Source organism: Oenanthe melanoleuca, chromosome 8 (genome assembly GCF_029582105.1).
Source record: "Oenanthe melanoleuca isolate GR-GAL-2019-014 chromosome 8, OMel1.0, whole genome shotgun sequence".
NCBI lineage: Eukaryota > Metazoa > Chordata > Aves > Passeriformes > Muscicapidae > Oenanthe > Oenanthe melanoleuca.
Window position 1 is genome coordinate 5,618,124 of NC_079342.1, and position 17,526 is coordinate 5,635,649.

At 38.2% G+C, this 17,526-nt stretch overlaps 1 protein-coding gene across 2 annotated transcripts; it reads right to left on the reverse strand.

Annotated features, from left to right (window-relative positions):
• Nucleotides 1-10: 10 nt before the first annotated feature.
• ZBTB41 (zinc finger and BTB domain containing 41) lies at nt 11-17,229 on the reverse strand. Of its 2 annotated transcripts, none has more exons than XM_056497610.1 (11): nt 17,111-17,229; nt 15,260-16,463; nt 13,891-14,098; nt 13,131-13,200; nt 10,638-10,785; nt 9,812-9,941; nt 9,124-9,219; nt 8,500-8,606; nt 6,959-7,064; nt 5,852-5,940; nt 11-5,096 (listed from the first exon to the last, which is right to left on the reverse strand). In XM_056497610.1, exons 2-11 carry the CDS (start codon nt 16,380-16,382, stop codon nt 4,456-4,458), a joined length of 2,718 nt encoding a protein of 905 aa, XP_056353585.1. In that variant the 5' UTR covers nt 16,383-16,463; nt 17,111-17,229; the 3' UTR covers nt 11-4,455. The 2 variants fall into 2 exon arrangements, with proteins under 2 accessions (XP_056353585.1, XP_056353586.1); XM_056497611.1 differs by having other exon boundaries at nt 15,260-16,495.
• Between the last annotated feature and the right edge of the window lie 297 nt (nt 17,230-17,526).

The following is a 17,526-nucleotide window of genomic DNA, read 5'->3' on the forward strand; positions in this document are numbered from 1 at the left end:
GCACACAATGTTAAGACAAAAGAACTTTACTTTTCCATAGCAAACAAAAATACACATAGGACTGAGTACTTCTACATTTACAGTACACTTCCTAACTTTTCCTTACAGCAAAGGATCTCCCCTAAAAAGACAACTTTAAAGACTTCCATCTAAAATACCAACCTGTACAGATCACATTTAAAACACATTATCTCAATAGACCAGTGACAAAATATTGAGTTCTTTTCACCTCATTCTTTCATATAAAAGGACCAACATTTAACATGATCAAAATTGTTATGGGGGATTAAAAAAATTTTGTCATTTTAAGCTTTAATCCATTAAAATCTTTTAAACCAAAACATTTCTAATGAACCATGAAAAGGACCCTTTTGGCCTTAAGCAAGGTGACTGCCCTGCATTACGTTCTGCCAGTGACATTCTTTGATGCACATGATGAAATAACCAAACTGCTGTGAGACTGTTGTAGAGCAAGGTCCTACAGGACAAGAGGCACAAGGACTACAGATAAATGCATTCTGCTTCCCTTTAGCCCCAGGCATTTGGGGAATGCACAGTCTGGGTCAGGTGTGCTTGTGCGTTCCACACAGAAAGATTTCACATCTTTTTTATTGTTATCAGGGAAAAAAAAAAGCCCATTATTCACCTAGAACAGAATTCATTCATAATTCTACATTCATTAACTCCTAAACAGAAGTTATTTTAAATTGAGAAGCTCAAGGGTCATTTATTCCTTAGCAGTCCATAACACGTTTCATGTTCCATCAAGCACATTGCGAGGCGACTCCTTGGAAGCGTTCTTCAGTTCTGGAGGCTCTTTCACATTTCTTATAGGGAAATCAGCTCTTTGATGACACCAAATACATCTTCTGTCATTGTGGTCTGGCATGACCCACCTTTAGAAACAACTACTGGAATTATAATCCAGACTATAGTAGTGCTATAATTTTAAGGAAACCACCACCTTACAGAAAAATTATCTTTACCATTACAATGATTGATATTCAGCACGAAAAGAACCCATGAGGGATACACCTCTGTAAGAAAAGTGTCAGTGCTCAAAGAGGAAATTCCAATACAAATAAATAAACTGAACATGGAACCCACTAAAAGAATTAAAGGCAGTAACCCAGTCTACAACCAGAAATTTTATAGCAAAAAAATACAGAATCTACTGTTTGAACAGAACGAGTGCAGTTCTCAGAACCATGCAGCAGCCTGGAGTACCAGCATGGACTCCACTCTTCCTCCCAAAGGTCAGTATGAGGAAAAGACCAACTTTTTTGCAATATGCCACTAAACAAACACTCTTTAGAGATCTTTTTAAGAGACATCTGCCTCTTCCTTCTTTGGCAATAAACATTCAACTGATCTAGGGACTGCCAGATAAAACATTGATTGTAAATGCCCCCTGCACATCACCAGCACACACACTCTCTGATGAGCACATACTGAAATGGGGGGAGCAGACACCAAGGAGTTCTAACCCATGGTCTATGAGGTACAGACCTCTGTCCTTGACCCCAGTCTTCCTAACAGGAACCATCTTTCACCTACCAAACGAAGACCCAGTCCATGAAAATTTACTTTGCTCATATATGAATTTTAAGTAGATGTAAAGCCATACAAATTATAGCTCATGATATTAAATAAAAATAAAAACTATGTATCTAGCACATAAGCTTTCCTATTGTCTTTCACTGTCAACTGGCAATGATCCAGCCTGACCAGCAGGTACAAACACTAACTAGTAGGGTTATCTGCAAACAAAAGAACACCAAAGAACTAGTAGGTAATTTTTTCCAGGAATGACTAGTAATGCTGGTCACCCAAACAGCAAAGAGCATGCTCGTTTTTCTGAAAAACGAGTCCTTTTATAGTCCATTTCTGGTTGGGCATGCACAAACATGGAGCCCTTTGAAAGTTATTGACCTTAATGTTTTCTGAATAAACAACTCAACTAGAGAAAAAAGCCATTCTTTAGAATAGATTAAAAGGCACAATTATGAAAGAATTTTTAAAAGGACATTATCAAGTAAATATGCTCCAAATTCCATTTTAGTGTTTTTCTAGAGTGCCTTCCACACAGACTGGACTTTAAAAGAAACTATTATTTACCAACCACTTTGAAGCTACTATTTTGTCAAAATCCTACAATACTTATTTCTACTGTAGGACAGAAAATACAAGAAATAACAAAGAATTAGGCTTTTAGTCTGAGCACTGCACTGACATCACTGATGTTGGGTTACTTTCAACAGTACAATTACAAATGCAGCAGAAAATATTTTTCATGTGCACATGAATATTACGAATATGATACACACAGGTAGACTTGAAAACTACACATAAACCAGCCATTTTCAAGCCATGGAGTGTAAAGGTGACAGAAAGAGTTTTATTTTGAAAGGAGATGAAAGGTGGAGTTAAGAAAGCAGAAAGGGTAGTACTTGATAGTGTCCTTTCAGAAGGTGGCATTCAATGGCCTTGTTATTGCTGTGTATTTGCTAGTCTTCAGCTTCTTCCCAGATCTATTTACAGCATGTCAGTCTGAACATTCCCAGAGCACAGCTCTAAATTTTACTTTAGAGATACAAACATAGAACAGTTAGTAGTCCTGTTTTAGAAACTGAACTTTTAAAGTTTAGGACTTCTATTGTGCTTCTTTGGCTAAGTCCTATTTAAATATTGGTAACACTTAAAATTCTATAACTCTGCCACTATTTAACAGCTAACAGAAATCTTTGGTGTGTTTAGGTTAAGAATCCCTTAGGATACAAGCTTTAAAATATGAACATTCAGGCAGTTCTGGCCCCTCTCCTGCAAACTGCTCAACACTGAAGTAGATGATTAATAGAATCTAACACCAAAGTATCTGAATACAATCTCAAAGGATCTGTGCCACTTGGGAGTTTGTAAAACTGTGGTAAGAGTCATCTTATCACCACAACTCCCTTGTGCTCAGGTCACTGAATAAATTTAACAGTTACAACAATACACATAAATCCAGTTTCCCATTTTAAAGATTCTTTGACATAATAATTTAAGAATAGGGAAAACTGGGAGAAAATTTCAATCTTAATTCTCATCTTAATAAGAAGGGAATCTTATTATGCAATTCTTGTGAGGAATTATGAAGATTATAAAATTACTTCAGATACTTTCTTTGGCATCATATTCACCAAACAAACACAGAATAATTATTTTTAAAATAGACTTAAAAGAGAAAGCTAGATAAGGTAAAAGTATACTAGATTTCATGGTGACATCAGACTTATAGTTCCAAACGGGTTTTTTTGAAAAAAACCCTTATGTCTAGTAAAGAAAGAGCTAAAAATAATTAGACATAAAATACTCTCAAGAGTTTTACTTTGGTTTATAAACACAGTACAAGAAAGTGAGAAACAAAACAATTTAATTAGCAACTCACAGGAGATTTATAATTACTGATTTTTTTTTTTTTTTTAATAGAAATTAAATACTGTTCTGGAACAGTCATTAAATTTCTTCTCTATCACAGATAACCTGAAAATGGGCACATTAATGTGGGACCCTGATATCATTTATGCTCTAGCAAGGGTAAACCATGCCAATCCTTTGTGATTGTTCATGGATTAAAATGACCTTGCAAATACTCCCATTTCTTTCAAAGTTAGAGTGTGGAGTACACTTTAGAAGACAAAGAAGATTGAAAAAGCAAGAAAAAATGCATCTTAAAATTATATAGAACTGAGAGTAGAAAATTAGACAATACCATTGTCTAGCTTTTCCCACATTATTCAACATTAGAGATAAAAGAAGAACTAAGAGGCCAAATTTAGGCAGCCTAATTGTACTCAGGGGATTATCAAACACCTTGTTTAGTGTCTTCATAAAGTGTCATAAATCACTTTTCAGAAGAACCTAGTGCCTATGTTCACTGGCTAGGCTCCAAAGTCCAGCTACCTTTAAAACCTTCCAAAAAATGCCTCAGGTTCAAGGAAATTATATATTAATTTCTGTGTGAAACATACTTCAAAGTTTGTGTTTCATAGCCCTGCCTGCCCTTACAAATTTTCATGAATTTTAAATAGTCCTCATTCTTTTAGAATGCTTTCTATTCCACTTGAAACATTAACTCAAAGTGAGATACAGAAAGGCAAACAGTTTTTTTTAAATTAATAGCCAGATATGTAATTACATTTTCAGCCACTATCCTTAAAACATATTTCAGAGCATTATTTTTAAAAGACCATCCATAAGATTTTTAAAAACTCTTAAAATCACAAGAAACACTCTTTCGTATGCATCAAAATGTGCCTAAATGTTCAAATATTATGTAAACAAATTGTTTTCCCAAAACTATGCAGAAGACTTAATGAGTCCAAATAAAATATAAAATATAACTCTTAGTTGCCATAATCAGCCTTCTGGTGGCCGTTGGCTTAGCAAATTCGGTGGAATGTTATGGTCTGATCACGAATGTTCGTTGTTTGAAATATTCTGTACAGTCGGAGTCGTATCTAGCCCCAGCAAAGTTCCCAGGTATGACTGGTCTCTGGGATCCAGCATCTGCTCAGGCCTCACAGGATGAACAAGGTTTGCAGGCTGTGGAGTCAGGGTGTATTTCTCGAGGAAGGAGAGCTCCGTTGCTCGCTGATAATCCGGCTGCTCCGGCTGCGGGGGAAGGATGTGGGACTGAGCACTGTGCTGCACCAGCTCTGCTTGGGGGTCTGCCATGGGAACGGGGACCAGAGTCACAGGCACACACACTTCTGGGGATACATTCTGCAGCAACGTTTTGGCTTCTGATTGATATGCTTTGGACTGTTCCACATACTGTTTAGCCTCAGCTTGGTAAACTTTGTCATCAGAGGTGTACTGCACTGGCAAGGAGACCAGCTTTTCCTCTGGAGAAGATGCCAGTGCTTCTTCTGCAGCCTTAGATCCATGAACGTGATCAATATGATACTTCAGCTTGTCTTTCCGTTTAAATGTTGCATTGCAGTGCTGGCAGTTAAAAGGTCGAGCATCTGAATGAATAACCATGTGTTTTGTTAATGTCTTCTTAATTCTGAAAGACTGATTACAGATCTGACACTTGTAGGGCTTCTCACCTGTAAAGACAGAGAAGTAACTGTTAGTTATTCTGAGTAACATCAAATCACACATAAATATGCAAATACCTGCCATGGATTACCAGCATTAAGACCTACTATGAAACAATTTTACTGAAAACAAACTAAGTTCAGCATCTATTCTGGAATCAAGAGAGTCATCAGGAACTTATTTAGAGATTATATTGGCATACTCTTCTTACATATAACTCTCTCAATACTCTGGACTCATGTTAGAATACAAACTAAATTAAAAAGAACAGTCCTTTAACTGTTATGACACTGGGATTACATGAGCTCAGTTTGTACGTCATAGACGTACATTTCAAAAGACAATGATTTTCCTAAACACAAGGCAGGGAAAACAAAGTCAAACAGAAAGGACAAAACCCTTTCCAAATGGAGTTCACTCCTTGTTTAGATTACAACCTGAAATGCAGTAATCTGTGGAGCACAGAAACATTTAGAAGGTCTGGGTAAATTTGGCAAGAACACACATACCAGTGAACTAAAGGAGAAGGTGCAAAAAGTGTCCCACAAACCTGAACTGAGATTATCAGTATTCCAGCTAAACAACCATAAAACAGTATTCAGGAATGGCAATAAATGAAAATGAATAAAATCTTGCTGCTTTTTTCTACTCTTGTCCTGAATGCTCGACAACCATAATGAATAAAATAATTCAATCAATACTGATGTATAAAAATACATTCCTACATATTCTGTGGTTTAGTGGGGATTTATTTTCTTTTTACCTGAATGCGTCCTAAAATGCATTTCCAAACTTGATTTCCCTTTAAAAACTTTCTTACAGACTTCACACTGGTGAAATGTTGCTTTATATCTTTAAAGAAAAAAAGACATTTCATGTTATTTTTTTTGTAACCAACAGTAAAGTTATGTCCACAGTCCTAAAATCTTCAACTGCAAAATAGCTAAATACCAAACTTTCCAAATTTCCTCACTTTTGTTCCTTTTTCCTGGTATCTACATACTAATAAGATTATTTTTAGTATTGGATTATTTTCAGTATTCAGTTTTATTCTCTGTTGGGATGGCACTAAGTATTCAAAGAACATAAGCCACTAAAACTTCCTTTTTGACCCCAAAAATGTCCTTAAGTAACATTTTTTTGCCCAACACTCACAAGAAGCTTTTACTTTGACAGAATTACATCCTAAATAAGGTTTAGGAATGGCAGAAGTTTTAGGTAGGCTACTGCCTACCAAGGAAAAAAAACAGAGTAAGTAATGTACTGTACTTTTAAGTTAGACATCTTTAATGGCTTCTACACAACACTAATGAGTACCTACAGCTGAAACACATCATTTGAAAAACAACAAGAGCTGTTTATTTCAAATCTCTGAGAGGTTTATTTTTAGAGCTCAAGAGTTTTAAAACCCTATTGCGTTTTCAAGTTAGAGAAACAACTTGGGTTTCAAAGTTTTTATCTCCTTTCAGAGCCACTAATCTGCTGCCAGCTTCTAAAATACCTTATATGTGAGATAATCCTCCCAGTGTTTACAGGATAAGTAATAATTCAGTTTTAACTAGTCTGCAATGAGAACATTACAGCAAACCATCAATCAAGAACGAGACAGATAATTGACAAATTAAAATCTGATCCTTTTTAATTCTTTTATTTACTTAATTGTAAATTAATTTTCCTCCAAAGGAAATATGTAGCTTAAATCATGGAGGCAATTTTCTGACATCCTCTTCAAACTGTAATATATTTATGAAGGCTGAGTACAGGCATGACAAACACACAGATTAGCAGAATTCTGCTCACACATTCAAGTCCCAACAAAATCAGTTCCAGTACAGAAGTACTTATGCAGTTATAAAAATGCCACACTTACTTCTGCCAAACTTTTTCTCCTAGATGAACACTTTTATAATGAACAGTAAGGTGATCTCGACGGCCAAAACATTTTCCACATTCCTCACACTGATGGGCTTTTTCACCTAATAGGGCAAAATTCAATAAATTTTGGTTCAATCTTTTTGGAACCTATTAAATGTCTATGATTCATAATCATGTTCCCAAAGTTCAGCCAATCAAGCTCTTCCACACCTCACTTGGAGAAGGATTCTCTCTTATTAAGGAAGAAAATTTAGGATGATTGGTGGTTCTATCAGAGTAAGGATTTTACCACTTGCTATACAGGACTAGTCCGTATCATTCCTACAAAGAACTTTGTGTTCCAAGTCAAGAGACACTTCCCCAAACACTCATTGCATGGGAGGTACAAGTCAACGACTGGGAATGTACCCTCTTCATTATGACCTGAAATGTGGCACCTTCAATAATTCAGCTGTTTTAAGAAGGAGAAGCTTATTGAAACATACCAATTATTCACAGCTACTATTTTGTATAATTTAAAATTACACCTCAGTATTTATTATTTTAATCATCCTGATGGACATAGTTACCTTTTTGTTTTATGCTGCTGTTTAAAAGTATCTTGATGCTTTTTAGTCATCTTGAGATCTTCCACAAAGTGGCAGAATATTTCTTCTCATGTAAATAGGGGTGTGGACAGTCAAAGAATGTAACTTTCTAGAGGGGGGAAAAGCAAATAGAGCAGAAAAGAGGATTTTTTTTTTTCTTTTTCTTTTTTTTTTTTTGGTACTTGGAGTTTTCAAAGATTTCTTTATTTCATAGCAGACATTATGATTTCAACCAGCAGGAAAGAAGCTTGTCTTTCACAAAAAGACTCAGGAAGTTTAGACTCTGATCACTTTCATAATTCCATGCTGCCTAGAAAGTATTTTGTCTCCTAGAAGGTCATATTCCCTCTGAATTCTGTTGTGAAAAAGTCACTGGTGAATCTTTGCTCTTCCTATACATTTGATAACCTTTTGGTCTCAAAGCAACAGATTTTTTTTCTTCCTCCTGATCATCCCCATCTGTTCATAGGGCTGATTTCCTCAGCCTTCCTTCCCTCCTTCCCACAAGAGAAACTTCAGAAACACCTCTCTGATGTTCTCACATTAACGTGATCAGTGTACAAACTTTGACAGAGACTCTGACAGCTTCTTCTGTGTTGGGGCAATAATGTTTCACACAATTGCTATTAAAAAAAAGAAATCTGAAATCATTAAAAAATCCTCCTTTTTCACTTTTGCTTTTTGTATTTATGATTGTTAAAGCAATTCATTGTTACATGTTTTTGACTGTCCCTCGGCTTTCTAAGGTATCATGGAGGAAATATTTGGCTTTTAAACCTATAAAACATGTAAGATTAATTCTACTTTAGTAGACCTTATAAAGAGTAGCAGGAACTTTTATCAGGCCTAAAACGTTGAATGTATTGAAAAAAATATCCATAATTAACTTTTTATTTGGTTTTATTTCAAAATAGTAAGTTTGAAGCCAATTTCCAAAGAAAATACCTACCTGAATGTATTTTTTTGTGTTTTGTCAGATGGTCATGCCGAATAAACGTTTTCCCACATTCTTCACATTCATATCTCTTGTCATCATGATGCACTCTTAGATGAAGTCTGCATGTTTAGTCACAAACATGACCATAAAATGTAATTTTGTTAACATAATCTGTACTGCCAATTCAATGCAAAATAGCAGAAAATGCAGTCTTTAATGCCTCACATAAGTATCAGGAAGTAACTGGCAGCTGAGATGCACCTGGATTTTCTTAGAAAGAGAGAACTGAGCTGAATTCTCTTATATGAAATTAATTTAGTGGAATATTTTAGTCCTCTGCTTAATTCTCTCTTGGAGTAACAAAAACACAGAAGTTTTACATGTGCAAAAAACTCAACTTTGAGAAAAGATTTTTCGGGGGGTTTGTTTGTGTTAAACCACTAATGTCTTACAAATTAAATGAATTCTCACAGATTAGCAATATATTTTTAAAGATGTTTAGAACATTTACTAATGCTCTCAGAGGTGGAGTACATCAAGCACATATATTACAAAGAATTATGTCAATAACATGAGTGCATATATATCACCAAATAAGCAAAACAGTTTAGCAGCTTGTTTAATAAAAATCTATACCTGTAAGAGCTTCCATGACGAAAACTCTGTCCACAGATACTGCAAAGATGAGGCTTCTCTCCACTGTGAATTCTCAGATGTTCTTTCAAAGTTGTTCTGTTTAACAAAGCCAGTAAAATTTAATTTTAAGCCATGTCCCTGCCCCTTTAAAGTGAAGCATACCATCATTCTCTCAATTTCTGTTACTGTGATGGATCATAATATATCCAAATGACTGTATAAATTCAGATATACACACCAACACATGCATCCAAAGACAAACTGGCAACATATTTACTGAACCAACTGGGTCTAGAAACAGTATCAGGAAAGAAATAAAACACTGTCCCAAGGTAAATTTGAAAAACATACATTAAAGAAAATATCTTTCTCAAAAAATTGCAAGATTTTTGCACAACAGAGAAATGTAAGTTTCTTAACGGTAAGAAACTTAAGTAGAGTGAATGAGGAGTAAGACTTTTCTTAATACATCTGCACTACATAATTAATTACCTACAGCTGTCACCCTTAATTTTAGAGGTGATCAGAAAATCCCATGCTACCTGTGGCTCTGACACTACCTTTTAATACACTAATGCTCTGAAATGTGTCATTTATGTTAAAAACTCCAAGCATATTCAACAGCAAACAAAGTATGCTCAATATTGCTGTGTTCTGCTGAAGTTCAAGGAGTCAGGCGAGCCCTTACCGTTCCCTGACAGATTTCCCACAGATGAAACATGTCCATTTCCTCTTTCCCCCATGAGTACATTCGATGTGGCGTTTCAGATTCCCTGTGTCATTAAACTGGCGGCCACAAATATCACAAGGAAAAGGCCCTGCAGGGAGACAGACACACAGAGTAGGATTGACTCTCAGCTAAACTGAACAACAAGCCTAGACTGGTTACTTTTGAAAACCTCAATGACTTACAAAGCAAAATTTTTGTCTAACAAATTATTCATTTTTAGTACAAGCCAGCATACTTTATTAGACTTTGTAAGCTTTCTGCTAAGTTACTTCTAAGATCTGGCATTTTGGTAAATTTCATGACCAGAATGCAGAAATTGAGAATTCATAGTCAAAAGCAATTAAGCCCACTTGGACCACTTGAAATGAAAAATTCTTATCACCCATCTAGTTCCTACCCAGCAGAGATAATCAGTAGTATAAAAAAGTCTGCAGAATGCTTCAGGAGGAAAGAAAAAGGCCTTTTGAAAACTTCAGGAAGAATCTGACTCCCTAGCTGAGAATCAATTTTGTGCAAAAAAAGTTTCAAACCAAACTAATCTTAACTGTTCTTCCTCCCCAAAACTCTGTCTTTTTTTGGGTACAAGAGAATGCCTCAAAAAGACAGCTGAACACAAAAGTAAAAACCCAACCAACAAAAAGCCCTCAAACAACTCTCCCCCAAAAGTGGAAGAGAGAACTGTAGAAGGAGGTGGGGTGGAAAGCAGACTGACCAGGACATAAAATGGTGGGGGAATGTTTTACTTTAAATCTAGTGTTTACATGTCAGAAGGAAGTTTCTATACCGAGATGGAATTTTTCTTGATGTTTCAGTCTTGCAAACCGCGATTTAAAATGCTCTTCACAGTAGGTACACTTGAAGGGTTTATCCTGAGAGTGAAGGATCATATGCTCTTCTAAGTGAGGTCTTCGAGTGAAAGATTTCTTACAAATCTGAAATGGTAAAACACTTTGTCAAAGATACATCAGTTACAGGCAGATTCTTTTCCTATCCATAAACTCATAAGTTTATTTCATCTGTTCTCTGCACCAATGTAAGATTAGACATGTGTTCTTCAAAAACCTACTCTATGCCAGCATGGAACACCTTGCAGTCAACATCCAAACCAACCCACGCTCTGCATAAGCCATAGTGGACTGTCCTGTATAGATTAGGATGTAGATCCATGGCAGCCTAAATCAACTACAGCAATTCCTGCATGTAACTATATGTTCCTCCCCACTCCTCCTTTCTACTGACTCCAGCACTTCCCAGACTCCCTTTCCAGGGTGTTTCAACAGAGTAACTCAGCAGAAAATAACCCAATGGAAAAAAGCAAATAGCTTTGGCTTGGTTTTGGATGCTGAAGCAGTTTAGTTGGACTGTGGTAAAAACTGTTGCAGTAGAAGCTGTTGTAGTACCAGAGTCATATCTGTTCCTTTATTTCCTCTGGGAAATTCTCTGACAGCAGGCATTAAAGAGAAAATACCAATACAAGAAATATAACTCAAAATACATTTTAGAACTAGAGGACCATCTCAAGCCTAACATTATGTGTGCTTTTTAGTAATGCTTTCAGATTAACCAAAACCTAAATGTTCAAGAATTCTTAGTAATGACTCAAGTAAGAATGCAGTACAATTACAGAATTGAATCCACAGCTCAAATTTAGGCATTTAAACCAGGTATTACAATTTATCATCAGGGTCCTATGCTTCAACATAAATCAACAGAGTGTTCAGATATTTCCCTGTGAGAGTCCTGCTGTTGTTTATGATAGCTCAGCTGAGCACTACAACTCCCACACATGAACTCCTGCAATCAGCTTCACAGAGCACACATGAATAAGGAAATCAAAACCAGCAGCTTTATTTGATTTAAAACTCATTAATGTTAAATATAGGTGTAAGAAAATCCTGTATTTGTACAAAGTATAATAGCCCTCTTGCTTTTCCTTACTATTAGTATCTATTGTTATGCAGATTTGCTCATATTCCTCAAGGATTAAAATATGATCAGCAAATCTTGTTGTTCACAAACAGATTAAAGTATAAACAAAGAACCTTAGTGAATCCTGCAGCTTACCTCTGTGGCACCTTTGCCCTCAGAACCCAAACTGAAAACAAAGTCATAGCACAGCACCCAACGCTGCTGCCAATGTCCAACTGCTGTAAAAGTTGGAATTCTAGCTGCTTTTAATTCAAGTCCATTTTCAATGCATGTGAGTTGTACAGGAGCAACAGGCCACTTCTTAAAAAATTTCTACTTACAATTTTCAATTAAAAAAATAAACCCACAAACCAGGAAGTGGAGTTTATCAAATCACTGATCCGGTAACACACTTTCACCAGAACGAATGTCAACAACGTTGCACAATTGATTCTCACCGTTAAAATGTTCCTTATCTAGTAACAAACAGAATCTGTAACACATTCACACAATACAACTTCACCTGGAAGATAACATCCTCTGATGAACCATGTAATAACCTTGAACCATAATTCCACCAGCTGCACAACGAACAATATAAATTCCTATAGCTGCTATCTCCCAACTTCCTACTGTATGTTTACAAGTGAAAATTCCCAAAAAAAGCAAGGTTGGTGATTATGTTACAGCCCCTAATATTACAGACATACAGCAGCATACAAAACCTTGCATAAACAAAACAGCTGCACAAAAAAACAAAAAGGAAACAAATTCCCGTAAAAAAATAAAAACAAAATCCCACATCTGAAACCTTAAAACATTATTTTGCAGCATACACATAGATAATGGAAATTCTACAAACTCTTTAGAGCAAATGTAGTTTCACACATGTACCTCTCCCAGGGAAAATCAAGGGAAGTATAATGTGATTTTACAAGTAGAGATTAATTTAGCACAAATTTACAACTCTGTTGACATGTATATGCAGCTAAATGAGAGAGTGTTTAATATTTAACATATATTTTCCTCACAACTGAGAGATCCTTCCTGTAACAGCATACTTTATGATCAGTGCTTGATATGTGTAATTAACAGGAGAATAAATACTGTTTTTAAAGCATTCATAACACTCAAGTCTAATAATCTGTAAACTGATGCATTTGAAAAGATACTGTCCCTAACTATTTTAGAATTCAAAATGGGATTATTTATCCAACCAGAGGCTGTACATATGGACAAAGTTCAGTCCTTAAATCATCAGATAGAGGAAATGTATCCCTAAGAGGAAAACCATCATTTAGAAAGCTTTCAGAGATTTCACAGAAACAGATACCAGATTTTCACTAAGGTTCACAAAAAGATTACTTACATCACATTTCCAACCTTCACTCTTTGTCTTCTTGATAGAAAGAAATTCTTGTACATTCTCTGGATGAAACCTAAGGGAAAGACAGAAATAATCTATTAAGATATGTATTTCTAAGCTATATATGTCATGGAAGTTGATCACCACACTGGCAGAACAGAATACTGATGCTGAAGCAATTCTAATGACACAAGTATAACTGGAAAGCAGCACTGATTATGGACTCTGGCAGAATCTCATACAACATTTGGTAAGACAGAAAGCAGTTTCAACTTATGGGTATTTACAAAGAAAAATGAAAAAAAGAAGTATGTATATAATAACACCTTATAATTAGACCTGCCATAAATTATTTATCTAAAAGAATCTGCACGGAAATGGTTTAGACATCCATTATCATCAGCAGTAAAGCACTGACATCTAAAACAAATGAAGGTATTTTACTCTGCCTTCAAATGAAAAGCAGACAGGTAATTTTTAAGCCTGATGTGTTCTGACTGTGCTAGTTCATCTGAAAGATTCTGAAATTTATAATAAAAACTTTTGGCAGAAGACCCATAGAAGCACTACTGCTATTTCTTACAGCAGGTTAGGAGACACTGCTAATCCCCATGCCCTTTGAAAAGGCAGCTATTTGAAGAAATAGCTATAAAAATACTGCAGAATATGTTGTGTTTATAGATATCCCTATCTTCACTTTTAAAATGAAAAAAAAAAAAAAAAAGCTTCTTCAGAAATGCCAGACACATTATGTCATACTTACCTCTTCACATGCTTTGCTAAAGTCTTTTTGCTTGCATGCAGCTTATTGCAGTAGGGACATTTGTGTTCCTTCTTATGGAAGTCAGTGTCGCTGGAGTGTTTCTTTCTGTGCACTGTCAGGTTGGACTTGGTTGAGTAGCGCTGGTGACAAATATCACATTCAAAAGGCTTCTCACCCGTGTGGACACGCGTGTGGCTCTCGTATTTTCCTGGACAACAAAGCAAAATCTGTTAGCATGAACTGTAACAGGTATCACCTTCAACAGACATGTTTGGGGTTTGTTCTGTAATCTCTCTCACATGTAGTCAAGCTCTAAGTACCCTCTACATCCATCTAAAGATTCCTACTTGCTTACACCACTGAAAACTGCCCAGCCCTCACCTATGTGCTTGATCCAAGGTCCCTCCAAACACTTCCATCTTCCTGCAAGTCTGTGCGAGGGTTACAAGTCACTCTTATTCAATCCTGCAGCATAGGGTTCAACCCTACACCTTTTCTTAAATACTGCAAGTTACAGTCCTGTTCTTTCACTACACTGATCATGAACACCTTTGCAGAACGAGGAACAGCCTCACAAGAAACTGGTAATCTTAAGGTACTTTCAAATAGCAGAACACTGAATGAAAGACACAAATCCTTGCACATTTTACCTGTACTTAGGATCCAACACACTGCCAGAAATAAAAAGGCTACTCTCATTTCTTTCACACAGCTTGTATTCCCTCTTCTATTTGCCAATTTTTTTCTGAGGACAAAATTCTGTCCAGTGGATAAACCCACCTTAAGTCAATAGCAGTCTCTCTGCTTTGTACTAGATCTTTTTTCTCTGTAGAACATACATGCATGCTGCTGCATACTGCAGAAGCTCAATTTAAACATATTAGTCAATGGTCCATTGTAATACAAGCTTATAAAGAAATACTTTATGTATTGCTTGTTTTAATGCATGCTTGTCATGAATTTTTTGAGCACAGAACTAGTATTCTAAATTATGAAAGTGCAAAGAGAAAAGGGCTTCCAATGTGTGCAGAAACCAAAATGCACCATTCCAATCTGAAACACTCACAGGCCATTTATTTCTCCACAGTAGCTGTGCTTTTACACACTGCTAACAACCGGAATCCAGAGCAGTGGAAGAGAAATAAATGCAGTATTTGCACATTTTTAAAATTATATGCTCAGATAATTTATTGAAAATATTTAGCACCACAGACATAATAACTTAATACACTGAGAAGATAGCAGCACACTGGATCAGTGAAATGATCCAGAAATTCTTATATTCACTCTCCAGGACAGAGAAAAAGCTTGGTTTATTTCCCACACAAACAGCACCATCATGAACAAGATCAACCTAACTCGCTCTTACCTATTCGATCAAACTTTTTGTCACACTTGGGACACTGCAGTAGTTTTTTGCTACTGCTCTGAATGATGACTGGAGCTAAGCCTTCAGGAATATTCCCCATTGAGTCAACTGCCTCAGAACCCTCTTCAGCATCATTCTGATCCTTTTCACTTTGCTCTTCAGATTCTGAATCTTCACCTGACATTTCCTCTTCCTGCCCGTCTTCATCCACATTGCACTCACTTTCACTGTCTTCAAACTCACTTCTCTCAGAGGTCTCCTTGTCAGAACTGACTTTTTCCAAATTGCTGTCAGAGGCATCACCGCTTTCATTGTCGCTGATATCGAATTTCACCGGACACTTGCGGCTTCTCGTGGAGCGCCTGGTGGAAAAGCTGGCCTTCTCAACCATTTTTAACCCATGCTTTCGCTCCAGGGAAAGGGCTCGGTGGGCTTTAGCCAAATGATTCTCTAAGGACTTCTTGTAACAGAAACTTCGACCACAAAAAGTGCACTGATGACTATTTAATAGTTTACCTGTCAGTTCACTGAGTGTTTCTACTGGTGTAGGAGCATCAGTTACCACATCAGTCTGTACAGTGGAAACACTTTCATTATTTAGCAACTTCACTGCATCTATGATATCTAAAAATTTTGCTGCTTCCAGCACTAATGGAATTTCATTTTTATACACAAAAAACTCAGAAGTGTAAAGAAACTCAAGCAAATGTTGAAAGACAGAATGAGTTACATGATCTAATGTGACAACATCGGTGCTGGGATTTTTGCTCAAACAGGCATGAAAATAGCTACTGCCAACAGCCACAACAACTTTGTGAGCACTAAATTCTTTTCCTTCTACAATTATGAGTAAATCACAAAATGATGGATGTTTCTGTCTATCATCATTTAAGTATTTAAGTAGATTTTTGTTATATTGCAATGAGCTTAGGAGCTTTCTTTGTTCTGGTGATGGTGAAAGTTCTTGGGAAGATTCGAGCTGATCTGCAGGAGCTATTTCTGCAGACTTGGAGACAATTTGTTGTGCACAGTCCACTACAAGAATCTGTTCTGAAGTATCTTTCTCATGGCCAAGATGAACCTTTTCGTTTAGACTTGCAGCGAGCCGTCTCCTTTTCTTCATTGCAAAACTGCAGCTTCAGGATCAGGAGCTTCATAGGTGATTAGCAAAGAATTCCCGTGAAGACTTGGTTCTGCTCCGGACCTTAGGAAAATATGCAACAGTAATTTCATACTCTGCGAAAGAATTATGATAAAAATTACTCTTGGCATTTAAACATTACTTCAATGTTTAATAATGCTTTCTATATTTCACTGTCAGTTTCATGTATCTGCATAACGGAGGATTTTATTAAAACACTAAAATCCCTTCGCGTTGCAGACCACGGCATAACCCGCTGCGAGCCAGTGGGCAGACAGTGTCTATTATTAGCTCCAAGGCGGCGGCCGGGCTGCTTCGCTCGGCTCCCGGCCGCATTTAGCCCGTGCCCCACTCCGGGACGGGCGTGCACTGCTGTTATTATTACACCCAAGCTCGTTCTCTTCCCGTCTCAGCCCAACGCGGCAAAGCGGCCCCAGCTGCCCCTCAGGCCGGGCCGGACCCGCCCGGCCCTGCCGCGCCTGTGCCCGCCGAGCGGCCGCGCTGCCCCGGCCCGGCCCGGGGCCCAGGGACGCGGCCTCTGTCCCCCGCCGAGGGCAGGGCAGGCAGGGCCGGCCCGATCGGGATCAGCGGCACCGAGCGCAGGGGCACCGAGGTCGCTGCGGTCCCGCGGCGCTTAAAATGGCCGCGCCCGCCCCCCGTCCCGTCCGTCCCGTCCCGCGCGGCTCCCCGCGCTCCCCCGCTCCTCGCACCTGCGCGGCGCCGGGCGCTCCCGGGGCCGCTCGGCCGCCCAACGCCGCTGCCCCCGCTCCGGCCCCGCGCCCGCCGCTTCCGGGCCCGCCGCCCGCGTCAGCGGGGTCACGGCGGCGCTTCCGAGCGGGGCGGGGCGGGACGGGCCCAGCGCCGGGACGTGGCGCGGAGGGTGAAAGCAGCGAGCGAGAGCCGGAGAGCTCGGCCAACAGCGCCAGCGAGGCGGGAGGGCCGAGCTGCCGCCCGCCCTGCGCCATGATACCCCGCTGAGGCGGTGCCCTGCCCTGGAGCAGTGCGCATCGGGGCCTGTGACATTCCCGGCTTTCGTGATTCCCGTAGCTCTGCGCAATAATACAGTTTCAATTTGTTTTCTGCTTGAGTATTTTGAAGCACTTGACATGAAATTCCCGCTTCCCGT

Bases quoted from the DNA above. Each gene is read 5' to 3' on its own strand.
- ZBTB41 (XM_056497610.1), bottom strand. From the start codon at position 16,382: ATGAAGAAAAGGAGACGGCTCGCTGCAAGTCTAAACGAAAAGGTTCAT. The intron at 8,607-9,123 runs GTATAGATTTTT...CTAAACATGCAG, and splicing joins CGTCATGGAAGCTCTTACAG to ACTTCATCTAAGAGTGCATC. The intron at 7,065-8,499 runs GTAGGTATTTTC...TTGCCCTATTAG, and splicing joins ACACAAAAAAATACATTCAG to GTGAAAAAGCCCATCAGTGT.